Consider the following 22,293-nt stretch of genomic DNA (forward strand, 5'->3'; position numbering starts at 1 on the left):
AACAGTAATACAGCTCCAGATCTGACTGCAGGTACAAATGAATTAATGGCTCTAAAATGAGATCACCGCTTCCCGTATTGGCAGCTCTCACATCAATATCAGCGTTGCAGCCAGTTGATGGGATGAAGAACAAAAGTCGTGGATTGAATCTTAATTTTAAAAGTTGCTCATCTGTTTACATTATTTTACCCCAAAGTATATTTGCCATCCTACAATATTTGTTTGTTTCTCATGCCTTACCATATCTGCGTTTCTTCCCTTTGCTTTTTTTCTTTTTGTCTTTACTCTTCTAACAGTGAATTTTGATTTGATTTGAGATGAGTCAGGAGCAGAGATGAGACTGTCAGCACCTGCAGGATTAAATCAAGACTTAAGCCATTTTCCCCCCACGTCATCACAAAGATAGCACTCTAATTGAATGAATATTGTTTCCCTATTAAATCAAATGGGCACACACACAAATCCACATATACACACAGTGCCGAAAGATAGATCGTGTCCGTCACGTTCCTCCTCCTCCTCCTCCTCCTCCTCCTCCTCCTCCTCCTTCCCTCCTTTCTCCTTTTCTCCCTCAGAGTGACAAGAGAAGTCAATTGAGCAGCAGCCATAGAATTTAATAAGAGGCCTGCACTAATTCTGAGGTGTCTTTGTGTTGTATTGAAGTGTGTGTGTGTGTGTGTGTGTGTGTGTGTGTGTGTGTGTGTGTGTGTGTGTGTGTGTGTGTGTGTGTGTGTTCAGTGAGGATGATTGCAACTCAGGAGAAATGAACTGACAAAGCGAAACACATTTACTTTGCTGGAATTGATCTGTGTGTGTGTGTGTGTGTGTGTGTGTGTGTGTGTGTGTGTGTGTGTGTGTGTGTGTGTGTGTGTGTGTGTGTGTGAAGAGAAGGAAAGATAAAATGCCATCTACTGTCTAGTTCTGACCTGTAAATGGACACTCTGTCTCTCCATGTAGCATCTCCAAGCTGATCATTTGTCTAGAAGCTTCCATTTGCATGACACTGTGATCATATCTTCCCCTCAGGCTGGGCATTTACAAGGCCTTCTTCCACGCTCCCTCTTTAACTGGAGTTAATTAGCGGTTTCTGGCTCGATCCCTCTCTATGAACATCTTAAGTACCAGACAATGCACTGATCTACCTTTCAGCATATTGTATATCTGTCTTTCTATGTGAAGGATATAATAGAGGATGAGAGAGTACACACGAGAGAGCCCTCCTGTTTTCTGGAGTGTCCATGCAGATTTGATTGTTTTTCCTCTAATAGGCGTCATGTTTACATGAATCACATGCAACATGGCCACAGATGGCAAGATGGCAAATGCGCACAAACATGCTAACTTAATTTATTCACTTCTCTCTGAGCATATTGACCATATTATCATGAATTATAAACAAGTCACGCTCACACAAACACCAACTACTGACTTATTCACTGTGTAATGTAATCATGGTTGGTGGTGTTGATACCCTTGTGAACATGCACACACATATTCAGACCTTAAGAGATAAACAAGCATAATCAGAGGCACACAATCCCGGTGAGATTAGTCACCTGCGACAGCATGCAGCCGCCTGGCCATCTCATGCCTGGAGCAGAAGGTGCCTGAAAGCACAGCGCATGACTGTTTGCCCAACGCTTTTTAAAGTTTAAAGCACCCCAAAGGAGCTCTTATGTGTTCAGATCAAAGCTGGTTGTACATACTGGCAGATCAATCACCCAACGCCAAATTGATATTCTCGTGTTGCAGAAGACCAGCTATATTGATCGACTCCAAAAGTCTGTATCATTCTCTTTTTAAGATACTTTAAAAAAAGGTTTTGAATTTGAGTAAGTCATGGCTGCACAAGGGCTCGCTTTTAGAGTCAAAGTCGTTGCAGACTAACAGCCATAGCAGCAAACAAAAAAAATAAAAAAATAAAAATAAATCACCTAATGTGTGCTGAAGACTTCCAGCAGTGAGCCATTTAAAGACATAAGCAATGGCAACAATGGCAACATGCTGTGACTGATAAATTACATTGAAATGTTTGACCTATTTAATAGTTCAAAGTACACAGCCAGTTTTTACACTTTCTTCACAGTTCTTTGCTATTTTCTGAAATAATATTTCTGATCAGTTAACACAACTGAATATGAAGGGAAATGAGACATGAAATCCTTTGCAACCTCATATCAGAGCCATGCATGAGCGGTGCACTGATGGGTGAAGCAACGTTTGGGAAAAGCTCTAAGTAATTACTCTTGATTTTCTCGAAAATTTTTAAATGTTCAACAGCCGACATGAAGCAGAACATCTGCTACTGTATGTAAATACCAACAAGAAACACCTAGAACCTCTTGATGCACCCTGTAACAAAGGGAAAACACACAAACCCAACATGCTGGGGTTACAGTATGAAGACCAGAAACCATATAAATGCTTGTGAGAAAAATTTGAATTTTTGTGAGATGCCCAAATGGGTGCTCTGTTTGTTTGATGAAAGGGCCAGGAGCCGAATGCATGATTTGGCAGCTTTAACATGACTTAGAGAAGCTTATATAGATGCACAGGAACCTCATTTTCATGATGAGGAAAACTAGCTACACACTCTTAACAAAGAAGACCCATCTGTCATGAGTTCCCTTCACTTTAGGTCTCCAGGTGCTTTTGATTTTTTTCCCTGTATTGGTTTCTGTCCTTTCTCTATCCCATCTTAGCTCTGGTTTGTTACCCTACTGTGTTCTCCAGGATTAGTTTTATCATCTATTCCATTTTTTTTCTCAACTATTTATTTTTTTATCATATTTTTCATTTCTAAGGTTTTATTTTCTTATTTGAGATCAGCTGCATGTTCAGCTAGGATGATAACTGGATTGCACACAGTAAAGCCTTTACTTCACATAGCACACTATACCTTCTCAACGTCTTTCACTCATTTTCCTTTCACAGCAGACCTGAAAGACTGAGAAGAACTGGTGAAATGGTAACTTGGTCCAAAGTGGGGTCCTTATAACTTAACCACAGCGTATGTGATTTTCAAATGTTGTTCATTATGGGTTCTATCCGCCTCCAATAGTTAGCCACAATAGTATTGCAGCAACATATTTTCCTATGTTTTTTATTCATTTGTTTGTTAAATTAATCTGTCCTCAGGGGGGGTCGTGATTCTTTTTACAGTTCATTGTAGAATTTCCATTACTGTTATTTCCCAATCCTCATCAAATACACTTTTTTTTTGTCTGTAATTTTCTGAGATGAGAAATGTTGGATCTTGTTAGAATCTGAAGGCCGGTTCAGTGCTTCCAGCAGGTTAAACCACTGAAAGTGATCCTGCTTGCAAGATGTTTTGGTTGCGCTGCTTTTGAAAAAGTGATCATAATTAAGAGTTGTTTTGCTTCACAGGAATAGCAAATGAAACAAATGACTCTAACACATGGCAAATACTTTTGAAGACATGCCGCGGGTGAAAAAGTTGCTTCTCTATGTAAAAGTCCTGCTGGGATCTGACCTTGCTGTAAAACGCAGTCTGTAATGAACTCTAATTGGTGCTCTACTTTTTTTGTTAGAATTTCTCACTTCTGAACAAAGGCCCAAGCAAGCCCCCAAGTATTTCTGACTTCCTCGCTTCCCTCTCGCAGTTTGTCTTTATGTCTTTGCTTTGCCCGCTCCTTTTGAGTGTAGCAGGCTGGCAGGAGCAGTGCTGTGGGTCCCCAGAGTAGTCTTGTGGGAAATAATAGGCAGGGCACGATGGAAATGGGGGTCTTCTAGCCTAGATTAATTAGCTTTTTTTTCCCACCCGCGCTCTATTATGCTAAATACTATATCAATCTTTGCTAAGCCTGAATGCCTTATTGTCTTGGTTGCAAATGACTATGCAAAAATATGTGTGCAAGCGGGAAAAAAAATTCAGCTTCTAGTTGACAAGGAGAGTTTCATTACTCAAGGTGTTAAGGCAGGAGAGTGTTGCGTTTTTTTTTCCTACAAGGACTAAATCAAGTAATCACTTCAAAGAATATGCGTATATATTGCACCAGATGCACACGGAATGTTTTTAACCAATATAACATTTCTCATCTATTTTCTAACAGCAGTTAGTATTTTCTGTCGCTTGTCTCAATGGAATACTTCATATTTATTTCGTTTTTTATTAATTTCCATGCCAAATGTTACTATGTTTTGGTTTGTGCCATCCAGAAATCCAGAATATTCATCTCTCAAGATCAAAAGTCATTATTTTAATGAAGTCTTGACTCGGAATTAGTTGTGTTCATTTTCTCAGCCTCATTAACCGAATTAAGCACTCTGCATAATGCTTTACTTTACCCCCGTCTGTGCATCCAAAAGTTGCTGGCATTGTCATTCCAAAGTGAAGTGAGGCATGTGTGGAAGCCGGACTGAAGGACATTAGGCATCTGAATCACATCAGCCAGACATGAAAACCGTTAAAAGGGAAGGCACAACTGTTATGTGAAAATAAGCTAATTAGATTCTGTTTGTTTAATCTTTGAGGAAAGTCAAAGAGGTGAGCAATGACCTCTTTATATGATTATGGGGCAAGTAGCAAAGCACAAGCATCCATATTTGAATTCATGACAGCAAGCAGAACTGTCTTCTTACAGTCTCTTCTTCAGCCTTCATTTCCTGATATACAGCATATAATATGGAGAAGTGCATCTGCTAAATGCACTAATATAGAACCTTTTGCTTGAACAAACCCACTGTTATCAAAGTTATGTTTTTGTTGCTTAGGTGTGATCAGTTAGATTGTTTATTATCACTAAAGTGTCAAGAGTGGGAAGGACGGGTCAGACTTTCAGTGAGAAGGGTAATGATTGATAAACCTTTATGTAAGGGTGTATGAGATCAGTAAACCTTTCAGTAAGAGTGTATGGGACTGGTGGGACTTTCAGTGAGAGTGGTTTTGGTCAGTAATCCTTTCAGTAAGAGTGTATGGGACGGGTCAGACATTCAGTGACAGTGGTTGGGGTTGGACAGTCTTATAGTGAGAGTGGTTGGGGTCGGTAAACCTTTCAGTAAGAGTGTATAGGATTGGTCAAATTTCAGTAAGAGTGGTTGGGACTGGTCAGACTTTCATTGACAGTGGTTGGGATCAGTAAACCTTTCAGTTAGAGTGTATGGGACTGGTCAGACTTTCATTGACAGTGGTTGGGATCAGTAAACCTTTCAGTTAGAGTGTATGGGACTGGTCAGACTTTCATTGACAGTGGTTGGGATCAGTAAACCTTTCAGTTAGAGTGTATGGGACTGGTCAGACTTTCATTGAGAGTGGTTTTGATCTGTAATCCTTTCAGTAAGAGTGTATGGGACGGGTCAGACTTTCAGTGAGAAGGGTAATGATTGATAAACCTTTATGTAAGGGTGTATGAGATCAGTAAACCTTTCAGTAAGAGTGTATGGGACTGGTGGGACTTTCAGTGAGAGTGGTTGGTATCAGTAAACCTTTTAGTAAGAGTGTATAGGACTGGTCAGACTTTCAGTGAGACAGATCTTCAATGGAGGGGGTGGAATTGGACAAACTTTCAGTGAGAGTAGGTGGGATTGGACAAACTTTCAGAGAGAATGTATGGTATTGATAAACTTTTAGGAGAGTGGGCGGGATTGATAAACTTTCAGGGAGAGTGGGCAGGACTGTTCAGACTTTCAGTGAAAGTGGGTAGGATTTGTTCAAAAAAAAACAGTCCCACACAAACATTTTCCTGTCCTCTTGTTTGTCACTAATTCTTGTAAAGAGTAGCACTGCGATTCCAGGGGAACTGTATTTCATTCTTATTGCTGAACCTGCATGTGATGAGAGCAATAACATGATTAATCTGTTTACTGCTTGTGGCAGCAAAGCCCAATCTATGTAGGTAACTCTGAGGTAGCTTTGATTCGATATGCAAAGCAATTTATTGATTTTAACAGTATTCAGGAATTGTTCATGAAGAATCTACAGCTTCTTTGCTTTTGTCGACTTTGTTCTTCTATATTGGAAACAAAACTTCCAGCATTTCTAAGATTTACACTTGTTTAGGAATCTCATGTGATTACAGTGTTTAGATAAAACTAAAGAAATCTGTGATGATAAAATAATATTGTGACTTTGAAATGGCCAGTTAGCTCAAAGCTAAGCAAGATGGAGTTTGTATTTAAAAATGGTTTAGATTCATTAAATTCTTTACAAAGCTACACAAATATCAACGAGTGAGTGGATAATTAGTGAAAATATTTTTCATCAGTGAGTTACAGAGACCTTTCTATAAGGGAACTGCATCATCAGTGTTATTCCACCTCTCATTTTTCCATTAGAAAGGATGGAGAGTGGAGTGGGAGAAAGATCTGGAGAGGCCTTAGTAAAAATTGAGTCGAGGCCACGGCTCCTCACGTTAGCCTGCCTAACCTCACAGTGAGAGTATTTTTGATTGGTGGCAAAATGTGAGAATAGCCTTGTCCTCATTGACATTTTCGAGCAGCTAGCAAGCTTTTCCCAGAGTGTGACCTCTCTCAGTTTTATTAATAAATGAGAACTGGAGGTTTTGGGTCTAAAGAATGGCACTTCATCTTGATTTCCAACCTCATAATGATTTTCACGGGGTTCGGGACCTGAACTGGAGTAAAATAATGAGTGTCATTCATTACTGCAAATTATGTCATTCATTTCATCCATGGCTGAAGCCACAGTGACACAAAGATTTTCCCAACATCCAAACCTATAGACTCGATTATTGATTTGGCACACAGTCTGATGTTGCCTTGCACTAAATAAGATTATGCAACACCTTTTTGGCAAATATTTCTCTAGAATGCAGAATATTTTTCCCCCATTCAGCAATGTGGATATGAAAAATGAAAACGGATCGTTTCTCCCCCAAAGCTGAGTTTGATCAATATGTCCTGTTTGGTTTTAATTATTCATCAAGTTCTCCGCTTTTTCCATTCAGTACTTTATATTGTTGTGAATTATTGTTTTGTCCAGGATACTGTTTTCAAAGTAATAAAGAGAAATTACAAAAAGTCCATTTGGAGCACTCAGGATAGTGGGAATTCAACCTGGAAAAAAACTAAAAGGACTATGCTAAGATCAAGATCATGGTTTTTATGGATAATGTCCATTTACATTTACAATATCCATTTACACCATCTTCAAACTTTTCACTGTGTTAAGCATTAATTAAAAAAAAGACTGCTGTATTGTCAATTATTTTTTCAGAATTCAACCCAACCTGAGAGACAGTGCAGCGCATGCCACAAATACTGTTAACCCAATTTAAGTCTGAAATTATAATGGGGATAAGGGAGTCAGCTGCGGCAAGTGCGGCAAGCGGAGACAAAAGGCAGAGGTTGAGTTCATGTTTGTGGTTACACTAAAATTAAAAGATGCTGAATTACTGACCAGATTGGAACCCACAGTAATATCCATTAGGGGAGTTTGTGCTGGAGCTGGTTTCTAGAGGCTGTGCATGCTGACAGTGTGGTATGCAAAGTACTGTAGGAAAACAGGATCCTTTAGCAAACAAGACTTGGTCCTCTGGGCCTCAGGTGAAAGGGCTGATTCCACATGGGGCACACCAAAGGCATTTTCAGATACATTCTCAGAAGATGGGATTTGGATTTGGCGACCCAAACAGTGTCTACAAAAATAAGACAATGGAATGATGATCCAAACAGGTCCCTCACAACTACCTCATTAGGGCATGTTGAGATAAACCTTTAGAAAAGAACACAGACTTACTGTAGTATCGTGAGTCCAATGTGTGCATCTTGAAACCAAACGGGTTCTCTCAGCTGGACATGCTCAGACATGGTAGTACACAGAAGATCAGATAAAGAAAAGTGTGGATGTTCCAAGGCTCCTTCTTATTTATCATTCTACCATTAGCATTTCAGACGTTTTATCAGCAGTATTTCTTAGCTATCTTTACCACTACAGTACCACGCTCTTGTGGGTGCTTGAATCAAACCTTGCATTGGTTCAAAGGTATCTGTTTACTAGGTGCACTGGAACAAATACTCCTTCAGGTGGTCAGGAACTCCATCCTACCCAGTTACGAATCAAAGAAAAAAAGCTTAACCGTTTAGAGAGGTCCAACTCTGCTCGATCCACTAACAATGGCTTTTGTAGTACAGTTGTGTAGAACCAGTTGCAATCTCTTAACACTGTTTGTTTTAGGGTATTACTGTTTTCAGTCTGTTTCTTATATTCACTTTGTGTAATTAAACTCTCCAGAAATGTTGAAGACTAAATAGTCATCAACAATTTATGCAGGTAAGATATTGAGGAAAGGTAACCTGGACTCATAGAAGGCTTAATAGGGTATTTCTGCTCTCCTTGTTGGAAATTCCTTTTGGAGGCAGTGTATGCTTCTCGCTGCAATATTGATAGAAAACATAAAAATCAGTCACAGCTCGGTCTTCAACCACCTTACAGATGGCACACCAAATATGCTGTAAGTGCTTGGTCAAGGATTTCATTTTGAAGCTTGGAAAATGAATAACAGAGCTAGCCATGTTTGATGTGCGGCTCTTTTTAAATATCTCTTTTAAATCAACAGAATAATTCAAAACTACTCTCTGTTTTTCATTGTATATGTATTTTTTGTATTTTATAGGGTAGTTATCTATGTTTCTTTCTTTCCTTCTTTCTTTTTTTTTTGTTTGATTAAAGGTTAACTTTTTCATTTTTATCTCTGGGATGTGTAAATAGACAGGATATAGGGCAAGAGCGAACATGACACCATTCCTGTAAATTACAACCTTTGCTGACTTTCCGAATCGCTTTGTGGCATAATCAGTTCCACATTTGATTATACTATCGCAACAGAAACGCACCTGTCTGATATTTTATTCAAATTGCTGCCTGAAATATTCATTTCCCATAAAATCAGGCGTTCTTATTTGTCACAGTTACTGAACAGAGAAATAGACATGTATTTGCTGAAAGCAAACTATATCAGTCATGCCAGTCACTTCAGCGTGCAATGAATTGTTTTAATATGAATTAAACAAAATATTGGATATAACGCCGCACACGAGAGTTTCTTTACTTACAATAAGGCTCTTATTCATAGCTTTTTGAGATCTCTGGTTTCAGTTTCCATTTAATGAGATTTTTCTTCCTGTGCTGTTTTGCATGATGCACATGCAAAAGTTTGGGTGTTCAAAAGGCTTATTTAAGCGCATGTTTTTAATTAGCTGTGACATTAGTGTGACAAGCCCACCCAGCAGTGCAGTCAGATCTTAATGAAGCCTCAGATGCCTTGTTTCCTGAGGAAAAAAAAAACCTTCCAGCATCACCCCCGCAGCAAGCCGAGCGTGCGCAAGTCTGCAGCAGGGGCCACTGGGTAAATTAGCGTAACCATGGCAGGCCACAGGTAATGGTCACACCTTTTCAGAGCTGCCAGGGCTTTGTCAAGCACGTGGTCTTAAGCACTGTCTCTGGTTTTACACAAACAGGATGTCCGCTCCAGTATGCAGCCACTGTGTGTTTAATTGGAATAAGAGTTGTGTTTAGTAGTCACAGAAAAGCTATATATTCATTCGTATGTATTCAGTAAGCTCGCAGTGCTGATGTCCAGTGTCCAATTTTTTGAATGGTTTTTATTTATAATAGTCTTGTATTGATTAGACCTCATTGGTCGAAACTATTAACGGTGTCTTTCACTGCACATGATTCTTATATATGAAGGACTCATTTCGCTCCCCAGTAACAGACATTTTACATTAAATTTTGTTCAGTTGTTTTTATGTGAGCATCCTGTCCTTTATGATGAGCTTTGTGAGGGATATATGATGCCCAGGGGTGGGCAAATCACCAGCCTGGGTACCCAGGACAAAAAACATGTGTCACAGCTAATAGTTTTTTATTTTATTCATAGCTGCACTACTGACAATATGCTCAGTAGGTTATTGGTCACCAGTTTTTTCTTCAGCAACTAGAGAAAGAAAGAAAAAAAACAAGACACTGTTGACATTTGCAAAAGAAAAGTTTTCATTTGGTATGTTTTTTTAATCAAAACGTGCAGTAACTATAGCATCAGTACTCACCGTGGGTCAAATCATCTGCTGCATTGCACATGTCGCCTTTTGCTAGTCGAATTAATTAACTTGCATGGTTGAACAACGGACGATCAGGTCAGAATCAGGGAACATGCAGTTTCCAGCTCTATCATATTACTCTTCTGTTAATATAACAGGTAGTGTTATAACGTTGTACAGTAGTCAGACGTATGCCAACTAAATCTAAACCTACATAAAATGAAGGGTTTCAAATACAGCAGTACTGATCTTTTTTTTTTTTGGCTGATAAATGTAGTTAGTACGTCAGCTAGTTATGGAGAAACCCAGCTAGCCTGCGGTCCTCAACCAAATGCACCGGATAAAGGACTCGTTGCTCAGTTCATTTATGTAAATGACTATGAAGTGAAAGTATAAGTGAGTATAAAATAAATATGGGATTCAGAATAGAAAACCGGTAAAACTCCTTTCTTTGATATTTCCAGAGCATACACAGCCTTGATTGGATCTAAAAGTCAAAGCAGGCATAAGGCTCAATGGGTTTATTTCATGAAGAAGTGCTAGAAATGATAATGGCTATACCCTAGTGTTCATTTTTTTTTTTTCCCAGCCTAATTTTTTATAAGAATCTAGCATTTATTTATTTCTTTTTTTAAATTCACTGCAGGATCAGATTGGTATGTGTCACAGATTGCACTTGATTATCTCACTTTTGGGCACAAAAGCATTCAGTAGACTTCAGATCAGACTGAGAATCTCTCGTGCTCTGTGGTGCTGCATTACAATCCGAAGTGCCGCTGATCTGATAATAAAGTCATTCTGTCGAATGCCCAAGACACTGGACTGAGTACTGTGGTCTTTATGAAACCACTCCAACACACCTGCTGTGGCCAAGCAAGTGAGAACTCACTGCTTTTATTGGCTTCTGAGCATGCTATTGTTAGGGAGAAGGTTGTTAATAGATTGAAAGAGAATTATTATTTTGCTGAATGCATTACACCGGGTTGCTAGTTAATTTGTTACTACTGTAAAACGATGTACCTAAACAAATTAATCAGCAGATCAGTGCGCTTATATAAATGCACTCCTAATGCACTTGCGGTTTGTTGAGTAAAGTGTAAGAGGCCATTTTAGACACAGGACACAGTTTAAATTCTATTAGCTATACACATTTAGCAAGTGGCAATTCTCTGTACGTCAGAGCTGAACCAGAATTACAATCTGCTCTGTGAAAGGGTAGTTAATTAACCAAGTCAAGAGTGACGGCTGGTCACGGTTCTGAGGTTTTCCTAATTGACTTTCACTTATTGATATTTGTACTTACACTATACGGTAAATAGCATCACACCCATATATGATTTCTGAACATTCCATTCTAATTATTTTACTCCCATTTTACCAGATTTGGGTTTGTGGCTTTAAGGATTCGTGCTCATTTCCACCCCAAGAGCATTAATGAGATCAGGCACTGATGTCGAGTGAGAGGGCATGGGGCGCAGTTGGAATTACATTTCATTCCAAAGGTGTTCAGTATGGTTGAGTCAGGGCTCTGTGGGGTCACTCAAGTTCTTCCACTCCAGCCTTGGGAAAACATGTCTTCATGGAGCTTTCTTTGTGCTCAGAGGTCTCTTTGTTGCAAGTGAAGAGAAATCGTAACTTTACAGCATACAGAGACGTTCGCGGAAGAACCACATGTGCGTCTGATGGTCAGATTTGAATGTCCACACACTTAGGTATCTCAGTATTAAGCTTTGCGTTAGTTCTGGCAGGCCACGTCGTCAAGCGTGCATCAGCTGTTAATCAGCAGTCCACGACGCGCACCAATCCGGTTACAGTACGTCATCCATATTACCCGACCATTTAAATTCCCATTCACTGAGCCGCTTTCTAGCGTATCGCTGCTGCTGCGACTTAAACTCCCTCCTCCAACCCCGACTCCACCATGCCGGAACCCGTGTTCGTCGACCAGGTTCCCCCCCTCTCTCTCTAATTATCTAATTATTATTTATCCATTTATTCATTTATTTTTGCAAAAAAAAAATAAAAATGCATGATCTATGCATGATCAATGGTTCTGTTGGGGGTGGGGGGGGGTGGGGGTGTCTATTCTATTTTATAGTTGCTGCTGTCCCCACTCGGTCCATGTATGCACAAGGACGGACGCGCGGATTCCTGCCCCGGACAGAACCATACCGCCAACACTAACTGTATGCTATCATCTAATCAACTCTCATTTGACAAGTGGTCCTGACAGAACTTGGTCATTGGTGTCATTAAATATGTTTGTAGAAATAATGATATTGTTTTTCCTTTTCATGTTTCCTTTTCTGTTTTCTTTTAGAAACCATCGTCATAACACTTCGTCTAATTGGCACAGTGCATAAATTAGCCTGACCAGTAAAAAGAATAGACTTGGTTTAGAATGGGATTCAGTGGTTTTCATCTTTTTCACTTGGACTCAATCTTGACTCGGCCTCGACCCCATTAACATTTGTCTCGACTCGACCTCGCTTCTCTTGATACTGGACCCGACAGCAGGGGTCTTGACTTCAGACCTGGTTTAAACTCTATTATTCAATCCAAAAACAACACTAAATTCACAGCTGTGCTACAGTCTGTCCATTGTTCTGGATTGGATAAGGTGTGATTAGTCCTTCTACTTTTTATTTCTCCTCCAGAGGCAATTTAAGGTGAAAAGACTGATATCAGTTAGTACATAATCTACTTTCACCTTCATCACACCTACAGTTATATTACACGTGCGCCTTCTCAGTCAGATCAAATCTAGAATTACTGTATCTAATGGGATTATCACCCAGGCTGCATAAATCTACTGACTGAAGCTAGAAGCAAATCAGGACAAGTCAAGTCAAGTCACCTTTATTGTCACATCACCACAGCACATGTGCCGTGGTGAGTGAAATTTTTTGGGAGCGAGCTCCAGAAATTGCAGAACCGTTTACATACAGTATTTAAGAAACAGAAATTAGAACAATTTACAAACAGGTTAAAAAAATGTGCAAAATGCTTAGTACCAGTTGAAATGTGCAAATGTGGAAAATATGGAAAAGATGCAATGTGCTTATACATAGTCAGTACACACAGTGCACTACTAGACATATTTACAATGCACTACCTTTTATATACAGTATGAATTATATATGTGTGTGTGTGTGTGTGTATAGTATTATATACATGTAATATATACAACAGACTGTACAGATACAGAAATGTCCTGTGGTACCGATAGCTTATTGTCAGATAGATTGTTATATTAAATTACATGCAGTGTGTATATAGATGCAGTATGAATGCAGTGTGTGTGTGTGTGTGTGTGTGTGTGTGTGTGTGTGTGTGTGTGTGTGTGTGTGTGTGTGTGTGTGTGTGTGTGTGTAGTCCAGTGTTGAACTGTTGAAGTTTTAGTGCAGTGTGTAGCATACCATATTGTGGAAGTATGCTGTATGTTTTGTTAGTTATGGCTGTTGATTAGTCTGATGGCCTGATGGACCAGCCTCAAGTTTCATACTATTCAGTTTCTCTTATTTCTCTTATAACCGTTAGTGGTGCTGTTGTGCTGATTCCACATAAATCCTAAATGTAAGATATTTGTGCCAATGGGATCTTAATGTAAGAACTGAAAGTCTATATTATGTCTTTTTGTCACGGGGTTTAACGTTACAAACTCATATACTTCAGTCTTTTACATTATATTGCTGCATTTATATTTCACATCTTCTCCTTCCTCAGGAACTACAGAATGTCTTACCGACAGCTTCTTTACTTATGTCTCCACACTGACCTTAATGTCTTTGCTTATTTCTACACAATCACTGCCGTTTCAAAGCCATTGTTTTTTTTCTTCTAATTTCTCAGTCATATGTTATTGACCCGTGCTCGGTTTTTCTCAACGCTCCATGTCTCGCCCTCGCACTCTCAGTTTCCTTTTTGATCTCGATTCTTCAATATCTATTCTCCCTTTTATTCTTTTGACTCTTTTGCATAGGCGTTAGTTTCTCTTTCGAAAACAACATAATCTCAAGGAAAAAGCTTTCACATGCAACTTGTTTGCAGCACCTTCTCGATGACGAAATTTAGCATTCTGTCAGAAGCACAGTAGGTCAGTACATGTCATTTCTGTTTGGCTGGGTATTGCAGTAGGTGTCATGGCAACATGACGGTTAAAAAATAACTCATAAACTTGTTTATTATGTTATAGCATCTTGGACGTAATAACTGTTTATCACGCTCCTGCTTTATCCAGTTATACAGAATGTCTGTGAAGAAAGCTGCACAATAATACAGATGAACGAGTGGCTAAAAAATGTAAAGCGAAAATTCAATGTTACCTTGTGACCGATTGTGTTTAACTACAGCTGTGAAGAGGAGACAGGAGGCTTATTCATGAGACTTTGATGCATTGTTTGCTGGGACACAATGCTAACATTTGTCGTATATAGAAGGTGCTGGAAATAACTAGTACATTTTTTTTTTCTGTCAGAATCGGTTGCTTTTGTCTGCCATTTTATCAACCTCTATAACCTGTCGTCTTCCATAATTGTGTCAACGCTTGTTGTGCACAGAGGGGATGGCTGTGTACTATACTGTATGTGTGCTGTTGTGTGTACTTTGTATCTGTTCGCTTGTATGAAAGGAGTACTAGATAAATCACAATATAATGACAATATCAATCTTAACTGTCGTGGCGTCCATGGTGGACTCTGTATCACTGACGTAGTTATTTTTCTGCAACCAGAACGATAAAAAAAATAAACAAACATCGAGCCAATAAGGCCACATCACTCACACAAACACAAACACAGTAATGACTCAAAAGTTATTTCCATCACAGCGTGTGGTCAGCGCGATACCCACTCAGCAATTCAGCTCTGCCGTGAGTCAAGTGCCACCTCAGTGAACAAATGGAGACATAGCGTGTACACGTGCGCTTGTGTTTTTCTCCCAACGATATTTAACCAGTGGAGCAGATCACACCTGCGCTGGTATGACAGCAGCATGGTCAGTTTTGTGCCTTTGACTAATTAGGACATTAAATGGTAATCAAGAGCGTTTCTGATGTAAAGGAGGAGGCGTGTATGATGAGAGTCGGACGCTTATTAGACAAACAAACATGCAAAAAAAAAAATCAGTTTTTTTGCTTTCAACCCAAAACTACACCCCTCTTCCTCGTTCCAAACACCTCCTCCTCTCACCGTCTGTTCTGCTCAGGGTGTAAACATGAGCGATGAGGTGCTAGTAGTGTGGATCTGTGGACAGATGGAGCAGTAAAGCACATGTGTGAACCGATAGTCCTCTGTAGTGTTTTTGTGCAAATGTAAATATAACATAGGTATTTTTAAGCACATTTTTGGGTAACACTTGACACCCCAGTAATGCCTTTTCAGCAATTAAAATAAATTAATATAAACATTCATACGCCCACTTTTTTTTTACCTGTTGTAAAGTTGACATAACACATGAGTAATGTGACAGAGATTTTTGTTGCCATGAGGCTTCGTTAGGACATTTTCCACACAACTTATATATTTGCTTCTCATATATCGACCATTAAAACCCCCAAAATATTTCTACCGGTGATACGACACTAAAATAAGGATTAATAAATACTCATGAGAGGAAATAGGAAACACTTCACCTACACAGATGATATAAGTCTGTTAGATCTTTTACCTTCCCTGAGATGAGACCAACCCTGTGAGGACAAATACAAACATGTTTAAATATAAGTCTAATATTAATTTTTGTATTATATTAATCTTTGTATAATATCACATTTCTTGTATTATGTTCTGTAAAGCTGCCTCGAGACAATGTCCGTTGTTAAAAGCGCTATACAAATCGAATGGAATTATAACAGATCTATGGCATAGTCATAACCACCAAGAGTATGTTATAAAGTATTACATCGCTGTTAAATTCTCAAACCTGATTGGTCAGAACGGTTTATGTTACAGCAAATGTTGTAATACATTATCGTTTCTATAGTAACAACTCATTCACGAGGATTTTTACAGCACAATAATCGAAGACTAATAATAAACAGATTAAAACAGTGTCTCCAGCGTCAGCAGTTTGTAACAGTTTTTTAGCCCTTGGTATAAAAGTAATAAAACCCTTCAGGACGTGCTGTTGTAGGTAAATAGCCTTAGATACGTACACATGGTTAACATACACTTTAATCTACATTAGAGCTTAACATGTACTTTAGTTCAGCTGAAGTTTCTGTGCTCTCTCTATGTCTGTCAGCTCAAATATCGGACTCTGTATAGGCTACATGTCAGCTACATGTCAGTAACATTACAGTGTGGAGCTTTGAAGTCAAACGCTGCAAGTTTCCTCATTATCACATTGTGGGTCTGAGAGAGAGAGAGAGAGAGAGAGAGAGAGAGAGAGAGAGAGAGAGAGAGAGAAGAAAGGCTAAATAGGATTTCAGTAGGTGTGAGAGCTGATAGGCGGCGGACTGGTTTTTTTCTCTGAAACTATCGTCATTATAATCCCTCCTGCCTGTGTGTCATTGCCTATAAGTGAGAGACTCATATTAACCTTTATGCCATCTGATAATTATTAAGAAGCCCATGTCAGAATGGCTTGTGTGTGCATGTGTGTGTATGTGTTTGTGTGGTGTGTGTGTGTGTGTGGGGGGGGGGGGGGATTAGAATCACTAGATGAATATAAAGCTAGCTGATCAGTTCTTCTTGTTCCTGTGTAGTGACCGGATCAGCCAGCAGGCTGCCAAGCCACAGCTAAATGTCAGCAGTAATACCGTGGATACTGTGTGTGTGTGTGTGTGTGTGTGTGTGTGTGTGTGTGTGTGTGTGTGTGTGTGTGTGTGTGTGTGTGTGTGTGTGTGTGTGTGTGTGTGTGTGTGTGTGTGTGAGGAGAATGTCTCAGTGTAATTTACAGTGTAGTATTTCTGTAGAGAGCCATTGTATATTCTGATCTGTCTACAGCTTAGTGCTGTAATGAGATCAGATATATATTAATTAGCCATGTTAATTAAGACGAATTAAGCAGTCGCTTTAATGAAGTGACTCCGCTTTAATCAATTACGAACGGAAAAAGGCTTTTACCCTGTTGATTAACACATTATAGCGTATGCCATGTGTCTCACAAACCTTATAGTACAATCGGAGGAGGAAGAAGAGGAGGATAAGAAGGGGGAAAGGTTAAATCTCTTCTCGAGAAGCAGGTTCAAACCCCAGTCCACGAATGTTTTATGGTCTTATCAAGAAAAAGGCACATACTGTTAATCAAAGACAGTGTGGTGTGATGATGTTACAAAAATGAAGTAGATCCTGTATACTACCGTGTAGCATTTTTTTAATTTGTTAAAGAGTGACATGATAAACCGTGTCACTTCCATAGCAGAGAGTTGCATTGACACCAGAGACTTTTTCCACAGGTAAATGTCACAAGTTTTAAAAGTACACAGTTTTAAACCAGTTTCTATGGAGTCCTCCTTAATTAGCTGCTACTATTCAAAGAATACCATATTAGAATAAGAGCGCTGACATAAACCTTGCTGTCAGCACTACTGTCTAAACCGTGCTCTTATTACAAATGAATCAACATCTTCTAAATTGAAACACAGATAAATCTTGTTTTGAGGAAGAGATGAGCTTGTTTTGTATTTTAGTATTTAGCTGATATATTTTTTTTTTTGGCATAAAAGTGTACAGGGGGGCACGGTGGCTTAGTGGGTAGCACGTTCACCTCAAACCTCCAGGGTTGGGGGTTCGATTCCCGTCTCCGCCTTGCGTGTGTGGAGTTCATGTTCTCCCCGTGCCTCTGGGTTTCCTCCGGGTACTCCAGTTTCCTCCCCCGGTCCAAAGACATGCATGGTAGGTTGATTGGCATCTCTGGAAAATTGTCTATAGTGTGTGAGTATGTGAGTGAATGAGAGTGTGTGTGCCCTGCGATGGATTGGCACTCCGTCCAGGGTGTATCCTGTCTTGATGCCCGATGACACCTGAGATAGGCACAGGCTCCCCGTGACCCGAGGTAGTTCGGATAAGCTATAGAAAATGAATGAATGAACGAATAAAAGTGTACAGACATATTATTCTGTATGAAGTATTCTGTTCTACATCCTTATAGCACATTGCAATATTAAATGTTTACACAATAATTTTTTTTACATGCTTCCTCTAGGTTCAGCCTTCATGATGGTGAACACGTCAGGCCGTTTCGCCGGACAGAAAGCGCTGCTGCTGAGCCCTCAGCTCAAAGAGAACGACACACACTGCGTCACCTTTCAGTACCTGGTGTCCGGCAGGGAGGCGGGTAGCCCCGGGTACCTAAACATCTACATTAAAGAGAACAACAGCCCCACCGGTCTTCCCGTGTGGAACACTTCTGGCCCTGTCAGCAGGAGCTGGACCCAAGTGGAACTCGCTATCAGCACCTACTGGCCCAACTTCTACCAGGTGAGGAATAAATCGAGTCTAAAGAAGGGACAGATCTCTCTTTAGCTTGTCCTGCAGTGTTATTATCTCTGAAAATGATAAAGGCCAAAAGATCTCATCACGATCATCTTATCAGAACTTCTACACGTTTTAAATCCATTTATGTTTGAAGCAAACTTTTTAACTCTGTGTAAATTGTTACTATAGAAATGATAACCTGTTAGAACGAGCACAATAACAAACAACAATTTCAAGCTTCTGTTTTATAAAGTTCAACACCTTGTGACCAATCAGAGTGCAGAATTCAGCAGCACTGTGGCAAATCTGTTACTGCTAATTTATAAGTTAACTGTAACTGGGTTTAATTTAGCATGTGAGTGCGTAATTAGATGTAATCTTTTACATTTATATAGAACGGTATATGGTTTCATAATCTGCCGTACACCCACACCTCAGAACATGTCATTTATCTGTCCTTTCATCTTCTCCCATGTCTGTATTTCTCTCCGTGTCGCCTTCTTTCACTTCCTCACTCTCCTAGCCTGCTTCACTCTCTCTCTCACACGTTCTCCGCCTCTCTCTCACAAAATAATGAAAACCACCCTCCCCTATTATATTAGAAAAAAATTACATTCTCTCCCTGTCTAGTGGTTTATTTTCACGTGTGGAAGGCTACGCTGGGATCCACAGAGAGGAAGCTGATTTCACACATGCCTGCTTATTAGGTGTCCTCTCTCCAGGGTTCGCAGAAAGTCTGGTGTTAATTGGCAGACCAAGACCCCCGCACCTCGCAAAGGAGAGCGCCACTAAGCTAAATTAGCCCATTAGAACCGGCAGTGGCGGGGCAGACAGATGGGTTGTGATGAGATGTGGCTACTACACTCATAGCACATAGACCTCATTAGAAACATGTTCATTTATTACAAACCATGTTATAGAGTAGTTAAAAAAACATGTATAGATGTAGCTTTAAATGCAAGTGTTTTTTTAATGCAAAGGGTTCTGAGTGAATTATTGTGTGTCATTGGCTCTGAATGTATATGTAATAAATTATTATTATATACGTGATCCTGTTGAGGCTTAATGCGTGCTTTAGTTGTCTTCAGGAGGAAACAATTTTTACCAGCTCACTTAAGAGAGATAACAAAAACACATTTATCCGTAATTTGGCAGATATTACGCTTTGATTAAGGAGTTTGTATAGAAGATGATATAAAGCAGGAGTCATACACCAGAGACGTGTCATAACAACCAAACTACAACATATCTATTGTGGAAACTGTAACAAGAGTAATTCTGAAGCAGCGATACTCATCAGGACAGCAAGAGACCTGTGGATCATACATACTGACAACACAAGTGGTAGTGATTGGTTTGATGTCAGGGATTGTGTGCAAGAGCTTAAAGTTATGAGCTCAGAAATGTAAAGTATGTCAGCCACGCACATGTGCTTGGGCATGTATCCAAGTCCAAGTGCGTCAGTGAATTTGTCACCTCAGTGCATTTGTTGCTGGCAAGGGGTATGTATGTGTATATGTTTTTTTTTTTTAGAGCTGTAGCTATATATATGGAATTAACACCAATGTGGGCATGGCCTAAACCAAAATAGTGGAAACAGTTGGGGAATCTGATGCATGGCGTGTGAATCTGACAGTTTATCAACCACAGCTTCATCACTGGAGTTCATAATTGATCAAATGGGTTTGTACCCACAACACATTAAACACAATATTCCAAACTTCTCCTTGGTGTTCAATAAACAACATCCATCCATTAAGCTTGGTACATAGTGATGATAGTACAGGGAATTGTCAATGGCTATCACTTTGGACTATTTAAATGTCTGTCAGAAACCATGGTATCTCGTATTTTTATTTATAACCTTAATAACCTACTGAGACATATTTTACTTTTACACATCTGTGCTGCTTAACAGATAAACACATGGACAGAGATGTAAATTAATAAAATGAAGTGTTGTTATCATGGTGATTTTTCTATACAAAAAGTAAGGACTATGATAGAGGCGCAGCGGTGGAGCAAGTGGTCCAGTCTTTGGGTTTTTGACCAAAAGGTTGGGGTTCAAGCTGCCATTGTTGGGCCCTTGAGCAAGGTCCTTAACCCAGAATACTCCTTGGGAGCTGAATCATGGCTGACCCTGTGCTCAGACCCCGAGTTGGATATGCAAAGAAATGTAGATATGACAAATATTATTTGCATTTTATTATAAGCTGAGGTACAGATAATAACTCGCTAGGTTTGGTTTGTTTACAAGCTTCAGTTTTGAGCATTCCTGACCAAGACACTAACAACTGGGGATTTCAGCTACAGCTCACTCTGAGCATTTCTACTATAATGTTGTAACACGTATTTTATATAAAACACCTAACATCAATCCATTCATCCATCTATCTTCAAAACCAATAAAACCAATAACTATAGTTGTTCCTATTCACTAAAATATATACAAGCTAATATCCTACTTTAATATCCTACTTTAAACCATCACTATGGCTGAACGAATGAATGAATGCTGTAAATGCATTGTGCAGTCCTCATTTTCCATTTAGCTTCTGAACCTCACATAAACCTTCACCTGCTCATCTTTTCTTTTCACCCAGTTCCAATTCACACCTCTAGTCTCAAGGTGTGTGAACCTTCAGCCTGGGAACCTTCTCAGACAAACTTTCAGTAACTAGTCTTCCTTCTATACATATTTCTATTTGTGTTTGTTTTAACATTATTATTATTATTATTATTATTATTATTATTATTATTATTATTATTATTATTATTATTGAACACTGTATTTGTAATCAGTTAAAAGCCCTAATGTATCAGTAGGGCTGACATGAAAACCGAATCTTTTTGTGGACTTCTACTAAAAAAAGTCTCTGTTATAATAGGGCTTAGAAGACACATTTCATCTCCTCAGAACATTAAGCATCCTTTCCGTGTTTTAAAAAGCGTCATCCACGAAAAAGCAAGTGATGATTTCTACTTAGTGAATGGAGACAAGAATGAAGACAGTGCTCTATAGATTTGTACCTAATTAGCAAAGTCAAAGTAATTATAGGTAGCGTTAATTGCACAGTATCCCAAGTGATTGTCAGACTGAAACCACCTGGTGCTTTGGACATTATTTTGTAATTATGGGGTTCAATCAGTGATTTTTCAACAGTTTTCTCCATTCGAATGAAATTGCAGTCAGGATGCAAAAACTTTTAAAAACTTTCCATGTGGATGATTTTTGTCACTTTTGATGTGCAAACATTTTCTGAATCTGTATATTTTTATTTTGATATCTTCACACTTAAAATACCAACAAATCCAGATCATTTCATTCCCCTCAAGCAACATGTGCTGTCTCAGATGCCCTCTTCATTCTTTCTGATGCTAATTATAATATGAAGATAATTTTAATGATATCAAGCCCAGGTTTAGGCAGTGACCGCCGCTTGTTTTAAACAAATAACACATTCTGCTGGGCTGGCTGTTTCACTGCGCGTCTAGGTGAGCGGCCATGAGCCACGTCGTAACGGCGGTGTCAGACAGCAAACAAAGACCACTGGCAGTCTAAATCTCATTAGCGAAAGATGGGATGATAATTAGGTAGGGGTGTAAAGATGTATCATGACACGATGCATCGCATTGCAAACATGGCACTATGTGTGTAGTAGAAATGTGTGATTCACATCAGCATTATATTCATTCTGAATCAACTGCAGCAGAATTGTTTGAACACCAGATTTCAATGGGTAATTGGCAAAGTTTTATATATATATATATATGTATATGGCACTATGTGTGTGGAGAGAGGGAGAGAGAGAGCACATAATCTCATTCTTTCATTTAATCAAGAAGTTGCAGT

General features: G+C 39.3%; 1 protein-coding gene across 6 annotated transcripts in view; it reads left to right on the plus strand.

The window, feature by feature from the left end:
* The window catches only part of LOC113645143 (receptor-type tyrosine-protein phosphatase mu-like), a 186,100-nt gene that overhangs the window by 49,118 nt on the left and 114,689 nt on the right, over nt 1–22,293 (plus strand). For all 6 annotated transcript variants that reach the window (XM_047806456.1, XM_047806458.1, XM_047806457.1 and 3 more), the window contains one exon: nt 18,169–18,443. In XM_047806456.1, coding sequence (XP_047662412.1) covers nt 18,169–18,443 — 275 coding nt within the window. The remainder of the gene's footprint in view (nt 1–18,168; nt 18,444–22,293) is intronic.

The sequence above is a fragment of the Tachysurus fulvidraco genome, chromosome 22 (genome assembly GCF_022655615.1).
Source record: "Tachysurus fulvidraco isolate hzauxx_2018 chromosome 22, HZAU_PFXX_2.0, whole genome shotgun sequence".
NCBI classification, from domain to species: Eukaryota; Metazoa; Chordata; class Actinopteri; order Siluriformes; family Bagridae; genus Tachysurus; species Tachysurus fulvidraco.